The sequence below is a fragment of the Nyctibius grandis genome, chromosome 20, assembly GCF_013368605.1.
Source record: "Nyctibius grandis isolate bNycGra1 chromosome 20, bNycGra1.pri, whole genome shotgun sequence".
NCBI classification, from domain to species: domain Eukaryota; kingdom Metazoa; phylum Chordata; class Aves; order Nyctibiiformes; family Nyctibiidae; genus Nyctibius; species Nyctibius grandis.
In genome coordinates, this window is record NC_090677.1 from 8294857 (window position 1) to 8312198 (window position 17342).

At 44.9% G+C, this 17342-nt stretch overlaps 1 protein-coding gene across 2 annotated transcripts in view; it reads left to right on the forward strand.

Annotated features, from left to right (window-relative positions):
* MDGA2 (MAM domain containing glycosylphosphatidylinositol anchor 2) overlaps positions 1-17342 on the forward strand; it is a 320069-nt gene that overhangs the window by 122312 nt on the left and 180415 nt on the right. Inside the window, exon 3 of one of the 2 annotated variants that reach the window (XM_068416528.1) lies at positions 5900-6074. The exons of the other annotated variant lie outside the window; for it this stretch is intronic. Within the exon in view, the coding sequence (XP_068272629.1) occupies positions 5900-6074 (175 nt within the window). The remainder of the gene's footprint in view (positions 1-5899; positions 6075-17342) is intronic. 2 annotated transcript variants of the gene reach the window in all.

Here is a 17342-nt window from a genome sequence, read left to right on the forward strand (position 1 = left end):
TTATTATGAAGGTGCAAAGTTGTATTTCATTTTGAAACAAATTAATGCTGGTGAGTAAAAAAGCTGAGAGAATAATAAAAATACAGCGTTCACAGGTGTTTGGATCATTTAATGAAACTGCTTGAATAATTTAGTTGATGGACAGTAAATAATTTCTCATGAGGAAGGCATAACCATGCAAGGCCCTTGTAAGTCCTGCAGGTATTGACGATATTAAAATGATACTGAGCTCAGTAAAAGCAAAGCTCTGCGAAATTCATTGAACTCAGTCCTTCCCAGTTAATGCTAGAGGAGGTATTTTCCTGCCATGCAGAATGAAAAAAACCCTCCATCCTTCAGAAAGATATTTATAGTAAAATGTATATTGATTATTCGGTATGAAAGTGCTAATTTTTGAAGTAGTGAAACATCTTAAAGTCATAAGGAAAAACATTATAGTTCAACTAGGATAAATTGCTGCAATTAATCATTTAGCAGGTTGCTCAGAGATGTTTTGAGAAAGTATGTCTAGATGTTTCCCCAGACACTGCCTTTTCATAAAGAAATACAGACTGATTCAACTAAGCAAGATGCTCTTAAGAACGATCTAAAGAGGGGTTGTTTTACCAGTTTACCTAATGATTGCAATATTCTTTTCTTCAGGATCCACTCATTAATTTCCTCTTAAATTGTTCAGTGATCGCTTAAAATTTCTTCATTTATATCCATTACTCTTTAGGTTTTCAGCCTTTGAGTGTCAGAAATCCTTCCTCTGGACTTTTCAAAGCCAAGTTCTTAATTCTTGGTGTTCAGATGTAGACCTCTGCAGTGCCTAATTTTCCAGAGTTTTGATGATGACACGTACAAGTCTGGGTCGAACAACTGAGACACGAGCCTTTTAAATTTAAGGAAAGTGAAGTAACATGTGCTGCTTTGAAATTCTAGCGCTGCAGAAATTGTGTTTAAAAATGTAGTTTTCATCGAGGAAAACCTCTTTGAAAGTCAAATGAACAAATAACCTGAAAGACCAAAACAAACAAACAAAAAGTATATTCTTTGGGGCATGTCCTTACGTAAAACACATCCTTCCTTACCTTACTCCACCATGCTGGTCTGGACTACCCCATCCACATGTCTGCTGCCGGGTGTCACATCTGAGATGGACTCTGCTCCATCAGCTCATGGGCTCTGAGCCGTGGGGTGGCAAAGCTCCACAAATGCCTTTGCAGCATTTATAGTAAATAAATCAGTGCCATTTCTGAAGGGAAGTTTGTGGCAAGTGTAGAAATTGGGTTTGTTGCCAAGTTTGGTCTTTTTTTTGGGTGGCTGTTCTTGTTCCTTCGCATCTGGGAGATTCCTACTAGGGCTAATAGGAATTAAAACAAATTTGGACTGCTTAAGAAGTATAAATATATCCCATTGCTACATTGGAGCGAGTCCAGAGGAGGGCGACCAAGCTGGTGAAGGGTCTGGAGGGTCTGACCTACGAGGAACGGCTGAGGGAGCTGGGGGTGTTTAGCCTGGAGAAGAGGAGGAGGCTCCGAGGTGACCTTAGTGCAGTCTACAACTACCTGAAGGGAGGTTGTAGTGGAGTGGGAGTCCGCCTCTTCTCCCAGGCAACTAGCGATAGGACAAGAGGACACAGCCTCAAGCTTGGCCAGGGGAGGTTCAGGTTGGACATTAGGAAGCATTTCTTGTCAGCAAGGGTCATTAGGCATTGGAAGGGGCTGCCCAGGGAGGTGGTGGAGTCCCCATCTCTGGAGGTGTTTAAGAAAAGCCTGGCCATGGCACTTAGTGCCATGGTCTAGTTGCCATGGTGGTGTCAGGGCAATGGTTGGACTCGATGATCCCAGAGGTCTCTTCCAACCTGATTGATTCTGTGAATCCCCTGCCATCAAGAAGCGTGGATGCTGCTTTGGGATTTGAGGCTGATGCCTGCTACAGTGCCACATGAGCCCATGGTGCCCCTTTGCCACCACTCTCCACCTTGGAAATGGGATAATGTCAGTGCTGTGGTGGCAGTTGCTCTGAAGGTCACTGCGTTAAGCAGTGATGAGGGCTTGGGCACTAGAGCTGTGAGGCACTCCATATCTAAGGATGGATTTGATGGCTTCAGTCTCTTACAAGTCATTAGAGGTCACCCCAAAGCCTGGACTGGAGCTTGCAGGAGGTGGAACCGCTGAGGACCTCTCTGAAGAGGTTTCCAGCCTCAGACATCTGGCTTTCCTGTGCCCAGTTTTTTGATTACTGCATTAGCATCATGTTTGAGAGTCATCTTTCTTCCCAGTGCGTTCAATAAATTACAATGCAATATCGATCAGCATGTTTTTGTGTGTGTGATGAGTTGACACTAAGGGAAATAATGAGCTGAAGTTAAATCAGACCAGTGACATTCCTGGAGGATATCTTCTAGGAGAGAACCTAGTGGACAGTATAACTTTTATTCTTCAGGGATCTCTACATACTCTACAAAATTAGTTAATTTGTTAAAATTGCTTCTTTTTCTTCTCAAACATACATGTACATATGTTTTTTTTTTAAAGCTAAAAAGTCTACTTTTGTTGACAGTCAAACAGTGTCCTGCTTAAAACTCCTTGTAATGAAGAGAAGACAAATATATCACCATTAAGATGCAGTGGAGGGGGGAAGGCTTTTGCGTTCATAAAAAAGATAAAACTCTGACGGTATCTAAATAAACTTTGCTGTATTTTTTTGTATAAGTTATGTAACGTTACCAGTTGCATAGATGCTGATAATATGGTGAAAGCCAAAGGCATCCTGGCCTCTATTAGCAATAGTGTGGCCAGCCGGTCTAGGGAAGTGATCGTCCCTCTGTACTCGGCACTGCTGAGGCCGCACCTTGAATCCTGTGTCCAGTTCTGGGCCCCGCACTTCAAGAGAGATGTTGAGGTGTTGGAGCGAGTGCAGAGGAGGGCGACCAAGCTGGTGAAGGGTCTGGAGGGTCTGACCTCTGAGGAACGGCTGAGGGAGCTGGGGGTGTTTAGCCTGGAGAAGAGGAGGCTCAGAGGTGACCTTAGTGCAGTCTACAACTACCTGAAGGGAGGTTGTAGCGCAGTGGGAGTCGGCCTCTTCTCCCAGGCAACTAGTGATAGGACAAGAGGACACAGCCTCAAGCTTGGCCAGGGGAGGTTCAGGTTGGACATTAGGAAGCATTTCTTCTCAGCAAGGGTCATTAGCCATTGGAAGGGGCTGCCCAGGGCGGTGGTGGAGTCACCATCTCTGGAGGTGTTTAAGAAAAGCCTGGACATGGCACTTAGTGCCCTGGTCTAGTTGCCATGGTGGTGTCAGGGCAATGGTTGGACTTGATGATCCCAGAGGGCTCTTCCAACCTGATTGATTGATTCTGTGATTGATTCTGAATACTTACAACACATTATTTAAGTTATATGTTGCTTTGATAGGGCAGACTGCCTTCCACTGGAAACTTTTTGTGGGAGAGGAAGGGGATGAAGGGAGAAGTCCTGATATTAATATTTTTTCCAGTTAACAATCAAATGGAGCTGTTTTTACAGTTCTGGTTACATAAAGGGAAATAAAACATACAAGAGATTCAGTGAACATCTTAAATACTGTTTTAAAATACTTCTTAAGTATTTGATATATATATTATGAGACTGTATTCTGCAGCATGCAGAAGCTGAGTGTGTTTTCCAAAATTATCATGCAGCACATTTATACAGATGATTTAAAAAGCCCCGAAGCCAAGAGTTTAGAATAGAAGTACAGACAGATTGAGACTGGTAAATATAGCAGTGCTAATAGCGTCTCTCTCACACACAGACCAAATGTTGTAGATGTGGAGTTTGGTGTATTTGCTTTATCCCAGAGCAGCAGAACCGCGTTAGAGTTATGCAGGTCACCTGGCAAGAGGGCAAAACCACTCGGGCTTATGAATTTAACAAGCCAGAAAGAGATGAAAAATTTTTTAAAGTATTGTTTGCTGTAATTTCAGCCTCTGAAGCCCATGCCTGCCCTTGTTTCAAGGGGAGGAGAATTTACATGGGCTACAGCTGGTCATGAATTTTTCACTTCGAAGCCTTTTGTAGAAGATCCCTCCTGCCCCGGAGAAGTTCCCAATGAGAGGAAGGCTGAGCTCTGCCCACCTTGTGATCTTGTGCAGGTTACTGCGATCTGGACCCCAGTTCTGGGTCAGGACTGGGAATGCTGGAACTCAAGTGCCTGGGCACCCGGGGGGAATGATCTCCCTTCAGCCAAGGCAACCCTTAAGGCCACCTCGGTGTCTACCAAGGACTACCTGGCTTAGCCGTAGGACCATCCTTCATGTGGGAGAGGGCTGGAAGCACAGCATGTCCAGCTCAGGCTTGGATGGACACAGAGACAGGCACTTGCTACTGGTGGCAGGCGTGCACTGCCTGAGCTGCCAAGGCTGCAACACCTTGTCCAAACCCTGCCAAAACTGGCTCAAGGTTGCTGGTGGACAGCCTACCTAGCAGTTCCCAATGGATCAGTGTCTAAGCCCAGTTCTTGAGATCATGGCTTCACTGGCTGCTTTTGGACAATCTTGGGGACCATAGCCTGGGAACTAATAGCTAAATATTTATTATCTTGTCTTGTGTCTATCTAATTTTTATCAACGACTACAGAATTTTTGGTCTTCATCCTGGCATAGAATTAGTGGATGGGGTTGAGAAGAGCTAGCTTTGAGAGCTTCAGAAGAGATGTAAACTCCTCTTTATGCAAGTATCCAACTTGTGGCCTCGATGGACGAGAAAAACCTACCATTTAAAAAGCAGTTTTGGTCTGGAACGGAATGTTGCTTGTCCTGGTCATTGAATTAGTGTGAACTGAAACAGAAGGAGGTACCTGGGGAGTCTCTGGAGGTGTGTGTGTTTTATGAGGTAGCTTAGTCCTCTGAGTCACGCAGGCAAGGACTTGGGTCATCAAGCATGGGTGGTAGCAAAGTGCATATCCACCTCTGCCAGCTGTTGGTTGTAGTGGGCTGTTACTGGTGGTTTTATGGGTTTGGAATTTAAAAGTTCACTTTAAAAAAGTCCTCGCTTTTGGAAAATAATTACCAGAGTAAAGGAATCAGTAATTTCTGTAACGATATTAAAAAAACGAAACCACCTATTTGAAGAAATAGATGTTAGTAGCTTGTGGCAGTTTCAAGCAACTGGTCATTTGGCTCCTTAAAATTGGATTTTATTGCTGCTGAAAGATAATCCATCAGTTGTTTTGAAGGTGCTTTACAATGTGCCCTCATTTTTCATTAATCTGTTCTCAATGAAAACTATCCATGCTCAGTGGAGTACATCTGCCTTTTCTGGTGAGCTCTGCTCATTGCCCTTAAGGGGGATTTTTTCTGCAGCTGTTCCAGCTGTGTGACACTGATGGTGGCTTGAGTTGTTCTCCGTATCTCTGCTAGTGACATTTATTTTTTATGGGATGTTTCCATGAAAAGTAATGAAGTACTTAGCTTCGCCAGGGGAGGTTCAGGTTGGACATTAGGAAGCATTTCTTCTCAGCAAGGGTCATTAGCCATTGGAAGGGTCTGCCCAGGGAGGTGGTGGAGTCACCATCTCTGGAGGGGTTTAAGAAAAGCCTGGACATGGCACTTAGTGCCCTGGTCTAGTTGCCATGGTGGTGTCAGGGCAATGGTTGGACTCGATGATCCCAGAGGGCTCTTCCAACCTCACTGATTCTGTGATTCTGTGAAGTATTTCTAAGAGAGGGTGATAAAGGTGAGATTACTAGTCAGGGCTCTTGGATGAAGTGTTTAATTGTAAGCATGAGCTATTTGGTTTTCTGGAGAAGTTTCCCGAGCCCTCCAACATAAAATCCTGGCCGCTGCACACATGGTTCTTGGCTCAATGAAGAGATCTATACTCTGCTCACTTTTACAGACTTAAAGTAACAATCTTTTTTGGTGCTTGCTCAGATCAGGTGGACCAAAACAGCAGGAAGTGCCTCTGACAGATTTCAAGACTCGAGTGTCTTCAATGAAACCCTGAGGATATCCAACATCCAGCGACACCAAGGAGGACGCTACTACTGCAAGGCTGAGAACGGCTTGGGTTCTCCAGCCATAAAGTCCATAAGAGTGGACGTGTACTGTAAGTAAACCTCTTGGGAAGTTCTTACTATGCTTTTTATTAATTTCTTATAGTATCTGCTGTTAGAAAGAAGTGACCAGCCCTTTGTGAAGCCTGGTTTTAAACAGTACTTTAGGGCAGATTCTGCAGCTTTTGGGAGTATTTATGGTCAGAAGACTGGTGTCTGCTCCCAATGAAGTCAAGTGGGGCTGCTCGCATATGGAAATATCTTTAAACAAAATCACAATGCTTCGGGTAGAACAATGAAGCTCAGGTACAACTCAGCCTGCTTACGCAGCTCTCACTTGTACTCAAGTAGTTTATTGCTGTAGGTTTAACAGCAAACTTTGCATCTGACTCTGTAAATTATGTGACTGGACTCGGCTGTTGGAAAGTGAGAAGACCTGAATGCCTCGAACTCTGGTTTTGTGCACACTTCAAATTAAGAAAAACTGTTCAAAATGTGTTTGAAATGCTCCAAAGAGAGAAAGTCTTTGCAATATGTATTTGGAGACTCTTCTAATGCAAATAGTGTCATGTAAACAAATATGTTTACGTGTCCCATATGTAGTTAAACAAATAACTAGAGCTCAAAGTTAACTCCTGAGACCTTCAAAAAGAAACCTGTCTTGTGACCTACAAGCATTGGGCTTGTATTTCCCCAAAAGTGCCCTCTCTGTCAGAGGGATCTCAAGGTGTTTGTTACTTTAGAGACCCAGGCGGTGACAATTTCTGTGAGTTAGTTATGGAATTGGTGAAGGCAACTGCCTTTTGGGGGATGTTCTTGCCTAGTGTGTGCACTTAGCTTCATGATGTGCTTAACGAGCTATAACATACCAATGCCAAATTTGTAAATCCTTTATGAACAATAACTGAATTAGGAATTAATTGCTCATTAGCATGTTGGAGTCCAATAAATGAACAGCCAACCTTAATGACTGGAAATGAGAGGAAACGGCCTCAAGTTGCGCCAGGGGAGGTTTAGACTGGATATTAGGAAAAATTTCTTCACTGAAAGGGTTGTCAAGCACTGGCACAGGCTGCCCAGGGCAGTGGTGGAGTCGCCATCCCTGGAGGGATTTAAAAGCCGTGTAGATGTGGTGCTGAGGGACATGGGTTAGTGGTGGGCTTGGCAGTGCTGGGTTAACGGCTGGACTTGATGATCTTAAAGGTCCTTTCCATCAAAAACAATTCTGTGTGTGACTGCATATAAGCACACCACGCAAGGAAGTTACAAGCATCCAGTGTTTGTAACGGGGCTGGCCCCAGGTTTCACTGAGACTTCCTTCTGGAACATGTCTTTTTCCTTGTGTCGTGTTTTGTTTAGCTATTATGTATTCTCGGATTTGCTGTCTGGGATTTATTATGAGTTTAATTCTGGCTTTTACATCACACACTGCTTCTTAATATACCTGTTTGGGACCATCTGCAAAGGGTGGATGCTGGGTCTCAGTTCACACATTGCATAGGAAGATCTGAATGGAAGCTTCATTCAGTGTTTGGAAGTAAATAATATTCTTCTTCATAGATAGATGCATCTTATTCCTCTCTGCAAGTTCAATACAGACCTAAAGGTTACTTGATATTATTTTCATGTACCCTGTAATTCTGATTAACCATTTTCTAAAAACTCTATGGCTATTAGTCTGAATTATACGTTGCTTGAGGGCATAGTATTTTTTTTTCTGCTCTAAGAAGTTAAACAAAACCCCAAAGATTTTATAACTACATTCGTGGGTAAAGAACATGGTTAAGGAGTTACACTAAACGCATGCAGTATTTTGAAACACTATTTCAATATTTTGAAAATAGTTGGGGTGAATCCTCTGCTGGAGTGAAGGGTCAAAAGCAATTCGTGAAGAATGAGTAGGTCACATTGTTTACAGTCAGGCGTGTAACTGTGTATCCCCGTGGGCTGGTTTGACTTGGATGGCATCAGCCATGCCTGCTAGATCACTAAATCTCTGAAGGTTCAAGGAAAGTCCTTCAGGTGCAGCGATTCCCATCAAGCTGCATTTAGTTGTGACACTGCTTTTAGTGATGCACTGAGGAGGAGAGGGAGTTTTGCTGGCACCTCTGCGGGTGATGGCGGTGGGGTACTCGTACCTACTTTGTTTAAAGCTATCGTGGATTATGCTAAACCAGGCTACAGCCTCTTCTGTTCCTTTAACATAACGCAGATCTAAGTCAAACCGTTGAAAACCAGCAGTCCCGTTTGGTCTGGTGTCAAAATACTCAAATGTAAAAAAAGGTGAAGAAAAAAAGAAGGTGGTTCAGTGTTGCCAAAGCACTTCTTTCATCTGCAGCTGCTCTTGGAAAGAGAGAGGAGTCCGTGCCTCTTTCTGGGCAGGCACAGAGCCACCTTCCAACACTTCGCAACTTATCTTCTTGGTTTTCTTTGCTAGTTTCTTTTAGAAAGATCCCCTTTTTGCTGGTAACAATCTCTTCTTTAGAAGACAACTTTCTGTCCTTACTTTACGTGTCTAAGAAAAATATTTTTTTTTCTTCTCCCAGCTTTGGTTGAAGATCCTCGTCTCTTACTTCAGACTAAAACAAATGCATTCGGTCCCCGTGGCAGCGTATCCTCAGGAGGGAGGTTTCCATTCTTGCTGAGCCACCAGGAGAAGAAACTGCCTTGTATATCCAAGCTGTATTCATCCTCGACTTGAACTCTTTTTCTTCTTTCTCTAGAAGTAGCTCTTTAAAGTGCATCTCATCTTTCCTCTTTGAAGAAAAAGCTTTTGTACTTGACTCCTAGGAAAATTTTTGCTTGACTTATGGAGGACACTTGCTCTTTTATAAGGAAGGAAACTTATGGTATAAATTAATTATTTTGATTTAAAGAAGCAGAGCTCCTCCAAGAAAGCTTTTCTGCTTGTTCCCGAAGGACAACTTACCAGATTTTTAACAAAAAAGTACTAATTGCTCCATTGAAAATGTACTTTTGTATTCCTCTTGCTTCACAGAAGCTTATGGGCACAAGGGCGGGCTGTACAGCTTGAGTAAAAAAAGGTGAAGTGAAAGGTCAGGCTTATGTTAAAAGTTTTCTGAAATTAATTTGGAAGTCAGGATGAAAAATGTTTATCAAACAGATTTAGTTCACAGATATGTTAAGATTTTATTGTGTGGTATATAAGAGACATACACTGTGCAGAAACCACTGCTTGTTGAGAAAATCTGTAATTCCAGGATTAAGAGGTTGATCTGGGGGTTTAGGGGAAACAACCTTTTCTTTTGCTCAGAGATGGACTTAAATCTTTGCTTGCAGCTCTGTTTCCAGAAACCGTCCCTTTACACAAGGTTAGTTAGATCCACCACAGGCTGTTCTGTTCACAGGAACATATTAAGTCCATCCACCATCACCTGCTGCTGTTTGCACTGGATTTTGGCTGCTTTTGCACTGCAGTAGCGTTGTGGCAAGGGGGAGGCCAGGGCAGCCTGATGCAGTTTATTCACAGCATCCAGTTTGTCCCATGGTGGGAACACGCCCTGCACCAGTTCCAGTCCTCTGTGTGTAACACCAATGCAGTTATAGGAGGGGGAAGGCTCCTTCAGGCCCCCAGCTATTCCTCCTAAATACCTGTTGATGTGTGTGCATATGAGGTGTAATATTTGTGGGGGTCATAGTTGTCTTGGGTCTCTGCTTACCACCTGCGAGGTTTCCCCAACTCTTTCACTTCCAGGTTCAAATCTCTCATTTCAGTTTTTTATGGGTTACTTGTATGGTTTCCATTTCTCTGATGAGTTTCATGGCATGTGGCTGCAGCAATTGCTTTTGCTGTCCATCGTCTCCGTTGCCACAAGGAAGTTTGTTTTTTTGACAGCTGCAGCATCTGGGCTAGCTGTGAACATGATCAGGAAGCTTCAGGACCAGTGTTAGCAAGGCCTGTGAGCGCTCAGGATTACATCCTAATCTTGTGATGTCAGTGAGGAAGAGATCAAAGCCAGATCTAACTTTGGTCTCAGTTCCAAGCCCAGTCTTGATGCCCTTAATGATAGGGGTCATCTTATTCTGAAGAGTACCCACTTTCATAGGTGTCATGCGTTGAAGATCTCATCCATTTGTGTCTCAGACTGAAGACTTTGTTTGACAAAGCCCTGTGGCTGTACCTGTCTCCCAGGCTTTCTGCAACTCAGCCCTGGAGTCAGGAGGGATGGGACCTCCCAGCTTCAATGGGATTGACTGAAACATGTTCAGTGTTGACAGATTATTTTAGCAAACAAGGAGCATCACAGCTTTCCTGGTTTGAGATGGCACAAAATGCTGCTGATAACACGTGTCAAATGACAAACATCTCAAAGTGCTGATCTTCTTCAGCAGCTGAGTGTCTCTCCTAGTAGCATGTGCAATCACAAGTCTGCAAGAGAAGTGTTATTCCGGGGGAACGCAGGGTCGGTAATTCAGAGATCATGACGCTGCTTTCCCTTATCAGTCTGGTGAAGGATGTTGCAGGGAAATGCTGAGTGCTGTGAAGATACAGCACTGGGAATGGGGAGGGGAATTAGCTGAAACTGCCAGCTGCTCCTCACAGTGCTCTGTGTCCTTCTCAGCCTTCCCCAGTTCGCCGCAGCCCTAAGAAGCCAGAGAAGCTGGATTTAAGCTTGCTGGGATGAGGAGGAGGTGGTGCTTTCTCCTGGAGGGCTATTTTTGTCTGTATGAGATAATTGTGTGCTCTTGATGAGAAGGCTGCCCTCCCATTCCCTCTCCCTACACTGCTAGTATGGGGCCAAGTCTGCCTGACACTGGGAAGGAAAGAGTGTAGGGAATTTTATCTGGAAAAATATTTTAAAATTATCTCTTTACACTAATTCTACTGAGCAATTAATGCATAATTTCACAGGAGGATTTGTAGCAATGGGCTGTTTTATGCGTACAACATTGATGGTTAAAGTATTGAAGATGGTGCTTTCTGGTGAGTCTTAAAGTACGCCTTTAAATAATTGGATCCAGGTTGGAGGAGGCTTTGAGCAACCTGGTCTGGTGGAAGGCGTCCCTGCCCATGGCAGGGGGGTTGGAACTAGATGATCTTTAAGGTCCCTTCCAACCCAAACCATTCTACGATTCTATGAATTGCCATGTTTCAGTCTTTCAGCATCCCATGTTTTCCAGTTTCCATTGCACGAGAGTATTAAAGAAATCCTTTTCACTCACTCAGCTTTCTAATCCTAAATAACCTCCAGATTTTAAAACGGAGGCACTGGCAGCATCCAGTAGATTCATATGTTATCGTTGCTGGTAGAATAGTTTTGCTGGCTCCTGTCAGGCTTTGTGGTGGGGATATTTCGTGCTCGGGCTTGGGTGGCACCTTAATCCCACACGTTCGTGGCGCATATTTTCCACACGCTTCTCTGCAGATGTTTATATCGGTCTCCCGGCCACAGCAATTAAGATATAATTCAGGGATTGAAAATATAGTTCAGCTGCTTCATTATTTTCTGTGCTGCCTCTTTGACTTCTGTTTGCCTTGTACTGGCTGCAGTGCATCATGTGCTCTGATTGCAATGACATTTTTAATTTCCATCTCTGCTATCTACCAATGTTCATTGATATGTTATTTGATCTTCTTTTTTGGCCTTTCGTTCATTAGAAGCCCAGTGACATGCTTAAATCCTCATTCACACGGTTGGATGAAAGAGCAGAAATAATGAATGCAAATTAAAAAAAAAAAAAAAGGAAAATTAATATAAAGCAATAGCATAAGCATTGGCATATAAGGAAAGCAAATATATTCATCTTTCATCACTTTTTTTGCATGATACAACAAAAGAAGACACTTTGAAATGAGATATTATGCAGATGGAAAGCATTTAAAAGCTTTCCAACATTGATAATTGTAATCTTTCAACGTGAGAGAAATACAAATTTAATTTGTGGGTTTTTGATTATTCCCTCTCTGAGGTCAAATCTGTGCGTTACAAAATTAAAGCCTCTGAAAAGGGCTGTGCTGGGCGTTTGCTGGAGGGGTCAGGCTGGCTGGGGTGGTGGCTCTGGGAACGCTGTGCTTGGGTCCACACAAGACTCATAGCAGCTGCGGTATCCGACAACGTGAGTGTCCTTAAAGACCATCCAGTTCCAACCCCCTGCCACAGGCAGGGACACCTTCCACCAGACCAGGTTGCTCCAAGCCCCATCCAACCTGGCCTTGAACACTGCCAGGGAGGGGGCAGCCACAGCTTCTCTGGGCAACCTGGGCCAGGGTCTCACCACCCTCACAGCAAAGAATTTCTTCCTCAGATCTCATCTCAATCTCCCCTCTTTCAGTTTAAAACCGTTCCCCCTCGTCCTGTCACTCCATGCCCTTGTAAAAAGCCCCTCTCCAGCTTTCCTGTAGCCCCTTCAGGTACTGGAAGGTGCTAGAAGGTCTCCCCGGAGCCTTCTCTTCTCCAGGCTGAACAGCCCCAGCTCTCTCAGCCTGTCTCCAGAGCAGAGGGGCTCCAGCCCTCTGAGCATCTCTGTGGCCTCCTCTGGACTCGCTCCAACAGCTTCGTGTCCTTCTCATGTTGGTGCCCCCAGAGCTGGACGCAGCACTGCAGGGGGGGTCTCCCGAGAGCGGAGCAGAGGGGCAGAATCCCCTCCCTCGCCCTGCTGGCCACGCTGCTGGGGATGCAGCCCAGCACACGGGTGGCTTTCTGGGCTGCCAGCGCACGTTGCCGCCTCATGGTGAGCTTCTCGTCACCCATCACCCCAAGTCCTTCTCCTCAGGGCTGCTCTCAATCCATTCTCCGCCCAGCCTGTGTTTGTGCTTGGGATTGCCCCGACCCACGTGCAGGACCTTGCACTTGGCCTTGTTGAACTCCATGCAGTTGGCACGGGCCAACCTGTAAAGAACATGTGAACATCTCAAGGAAATTGTGTCTTTCCTTAAAAGAAATGTAAAAGGGGTGCATTTCTTCTCCCTGTCATCACTTTGGCCATTACTTGTGCCTGCCTTTGCCATCACCCTGGGAGAATCTGCTTATCCTTCGCTATCTTTCTGATGAATCCTTTGGCTGGACAGTTGCATCACAGAGAATTATTCTGCCTAATTATTGCCTGAGGAGGTACAAGATTGCAGCGGGGGATGCGTTTGGGAAGCTGAAGGGCAGATGATGGTATCTCACAAACAGATCAGAGGCTGCTTAGCAGTGTTTGGCTGGAATTAGTTTCCTGCTATGTACATGCACATTATCCACGAGGGCAAGGAAAAGTGCCCAGACAAGGGTGGGAATGATGCAGAACTTCAGAGGGCAATGAAGAATCAGTGAGCTGCCCTTTATTATCTGAAAACAGGTTTGCCTCAGGCATACGAGCAGAATTGCCATTTGTAAAGATTTGTTTTTGTGGTTTTGGGGTTTGTTTTGTTTTGTTTTTTCCTCTTTTTTTTTTTTTAATTTCAGTGCATATGTGTATTTCAGGAAGTTTTCTGTAACTTTTCATCCGTTTTTATTTTGATGGAAAATAATTTGTCTGAAGATTGAAGACTGTATTTTTCACTGCAGGGGACCTGGTTTATTCCTGATTTTTATACAGTTCTTACACATTGAGGGTCCAGGCTTTTCTTCAACCCCTCCAGAGATGGTGACTCCACCACCTCCCTGGGCAGCCCCTTCCAATGGCTAATGACCCTTGCTGAGAAGAAATGCTTCCTAATGTCCAGCCTGAACTTCCCCTGAATGGAGTATCTTGTAATAACCCTCCTGTGATGCCCTGATGGTGCTAGTTGGGAATTTGGAGCGACCCATAACTTCTAATAGGATGTAAGAGCACCTGTAGTGTCAAAATTTAATGTGTCCTGCTTTATCTTGCTCCAGTGTGCTGGAGGCACTGCGCATAAATGAAACAGTCAGTGGTTAGTGGAAAAGTGAATCTGTATAACCAAGAGTTGAAACAGCTGCTGTCTCAAACAGCTTTTTGGCACCAGGTGACACCAAGCTGAGGAGGACTTCAAGGAGGCAGCTTTGGCCTCAGAAATGGTATGGACAGATTTGAAAAATGATCTGTGAAACGTGTTTTGGTAAGAAGGTGTCAGGATTTACGTCCTTAGGTTCTGCAAAGGGAAATAGCCAGCAGGAGGGTCTTCGAGTTGCAGTGAGACCAAACCTGCCATGGTTTTGGAAAGTAGAAATACTGCCTTTGGAAGGAGGGGAGGGGGTGTTGTTGGAAGGGATGGAAGTAGCCCTTCTGCTCTGGTGCTTTCTGGTCTGAGGAGCTGCTGCATCATACCGCAGGGAAGATGTGAATCGATGGAAAAGGTCAGAGGAGTGACAGATGAGCAGGAAAGGTTTGTGATGCAGGAGCAAAATGATTCATGAGGATTGTTCAGGGCGAAGAGGAGGCGGCCAGGGAAGGGTGCAGTTAATAGGAGCCTTTGGATGGGGAAAAGAAAAGAAGGGGAACTTTTTCTGAAGATCCCCAAAGGGTAAGACAGTAATTGGCTTAAATTGCAGTGAGAGATCTAGGTTAGACAGCAAGAAAAGCTGTTTGGTGGTGGCGATGGGCAGGTACAGAAACAGGAGCTCCAGGGGACAGAGAGCATCTATTGCAGGGACCTCTTTGGGGACAGGCTAGAGGAGCATCTCTTGGTGCTGGCAGTGGCAGAGCTGGTCCTGCCTCTGGGCACAGGAAAGGATGAGCCAGAGCTTATAAGGGCTTTTCTGGCCCTTTTTTTCCATGATTCTGTTCCCAGCATCAGTCCTGACCAGGGCTCTGATGTGCTTTCCTCACAAGACCTTCACAGGCTGAGGTGGCGTTTATGCAAGAAGGAAAAATGCAGAAGATCTGTTAGAGCATACAGAGATTAAGTAATTAAATAACTGAACTGGGGACAAAAAACCCCAAAACAACCCCACCCCAAATCCCCAACCCCCCCAAAACATAAGCATGCATCATATTGGATTATATTCATTATTATGCTTTTTAAAAATACAACTCAAGAGTTGCAGATAGACTGCTGGTGTTGGGATTTTTTTGTGTGTGTGAAGTAATAATTAGTCTCTTTTCAAAATGCAAACCAGCTCAGAGGCCATTATTTACTTTATCTTTGCGTAAATTTGTCAATGCTGAGAGGAATCTGTACGTGTTATTTAAGCTTTGAACTTGAATTCCCATGTACTTACACTGCCCATTTGCTGATTATATTCCTGCTGGATCCAGGAGATCCACTGAAATGAATTAAAACAGAGCTGGGCCCAGTGTGTTTATAAAATGGCACAGCCCAACACCAGCCTACAAGATTGTGAATGGCATGGGCTGGTTTTAAATTAACTAGATGAACATGGAATCTGTTAAAATATCCCAACAGAGGGCTTATTTGCCAGCTGTTTGATTGTTTTCCTCTGGCATTATCTGCAAAGCAATTACGCGTGAATAAAAACTTCTGGAGACGCTTTCAAGGAAATATTGACCGCTAACGTTTTAATTAAGGCACATTGAAGTAGAAACATTTGAATCAACGATATGGACAATAGCAAAGCAGGTTGGGTTTCAAAAAAGGAGGCTTGTTTACCATCCTCCTAATAACACATCCCGTCTGTACCCTTGGCTGAAGTGTCAGTTTAAACTAGCGATGTGCGTTCATTTTGCCCCGCTTTGTCTTAAAAATAATAATAAAAAAATGAAGGACAGGCAATTTTGAAATAAGCTCAGCCCATCATTTATGTCCAGAAACAGAATTTATCTGTGCGTTGAACTGTAGCGCTCATGGAGCGGTATGGGGTGGCCCTCTTGAGTGTGCCCATCTCTTTACTGGTGACAAGGTAGTTCTGCAGGGTTGGGGGATCAGTGATGTGGCTTTACACCACAGCGTTTCTCCATCATTGCTGCTGAGATGAGAAGAGGTGAATGTGTTCTGCAAGCTGCCGGAGAGGGAAGAATAGACTGAGCAGCTGTCTTTGGAGCTTGTCCTGGGTGTTGGAGTGAGTCCAGAGGAGGCCACGAAGATGCTCAGAGGGCTGGAGCACCTCTGCTCTGGAGACAGGCTGAGAGAGCTGGGGCTGTTCAGCCTGGAGAAGAGAAGGCTCCGGGGAGACCTTCTAGCACCTTCCAGTGCCTGAAGGGGCTACAGGAAAGCTGGAGAGGGACTTTTTACAAGGGCATGGAGTGACAGAATGAGGGGGAACGGTTTTAAACTGAAAGAGGGGAGACTGAGATGAGATCTGAGGAAGAAATTGTTTGCTGTGAGGGTGGTGAGACCCTGGCCCAGGTTGCCCAGAGAAGCTGTGGCTGCCCCCTCCCTGGCAGTGTTCAAGGCCAGGTTGGATGGGGCTTGGAGCAACCTGGTCTGGTGGAAGGTGTCCCTGCCTGTGGGAGGGGGTTGGAACTGGATGGTCTTTAAGGTCCCCTCCAACCCAAACCGTTCTGTGATTCTATGATTCTATGTTGCCTTATGCAGGGCTGTGCCCTTGCTGCAGTTTAGCCACAGCCCAGTAAAGCTGACGTGGTGGGTCTGGGTCTGGTGACTGTGCTGAAGAGTTAATGGGAAAATTAGTGCGAGGAGAGGGATGGGCTGACTGATCAGGAGTAGCCCAATATCCACCATCCCCCTGAAAACCAAATGCTTGCAGCACTGGCCTCGCACCCGGGGAGGTTCATTGCTGCTAATTTTCACATGGGTTCCCCGCATAGTAATTTACCCTCAAAGAAGAAATACAGAGTGTCCAGGAAGTCTTTGGGCAATCTGCTGCCCAAGTGTTGGTTCTAATGTTGGTTCTAAGCATTCAGGTACTGTGCTGAGGGTCAGACAAACAGCCTGTGTGCCTTGTCCCCCATCTGACTCGAGCTGAGCCTTGTGCTCCACACATGCTGTTCGTGGCCCTTACTCTCCATCTCTCTGTGGATCAATTGATATCGTATTATTTTCTGGCAGATGCAATCATTTTGGGAGAGTGCTGCTTCCCAGAACTGGGCAGGCTTCTGGGAAGGGGAGGTGCAGATCTGAAACAAGATCCCACTTTTTGAGTGATTACTTTAAGCCATGGGTGTTAAATAACTGGTTTATTGCTTTTGGTCCTGTCTTCTGCTGGAGTTTGCAGGAGATGGGCACTGGGAGCACTGGTATTAGGAGATCCAGCCTGGAAGAGCTCCCCAAACTATGTCTGCCCCTGCTGAGCCCTCTGTTGAGTTTCCTCATGGGCTTTAGTAGTTTAGTACAGAGTCCAGATATTTGAGTCTGGATTTGAGACTCCACAAGCCAAGAGGATGTAAGTGAAGCAAGTCTTGGATCAAGTATTTAGGCCTTCTTAATTAAATGAAACAAGATGCTCTTCGAAGGCCTGGTAGCATTTGACTTCTCAGCTCACAGAAGAACTTTT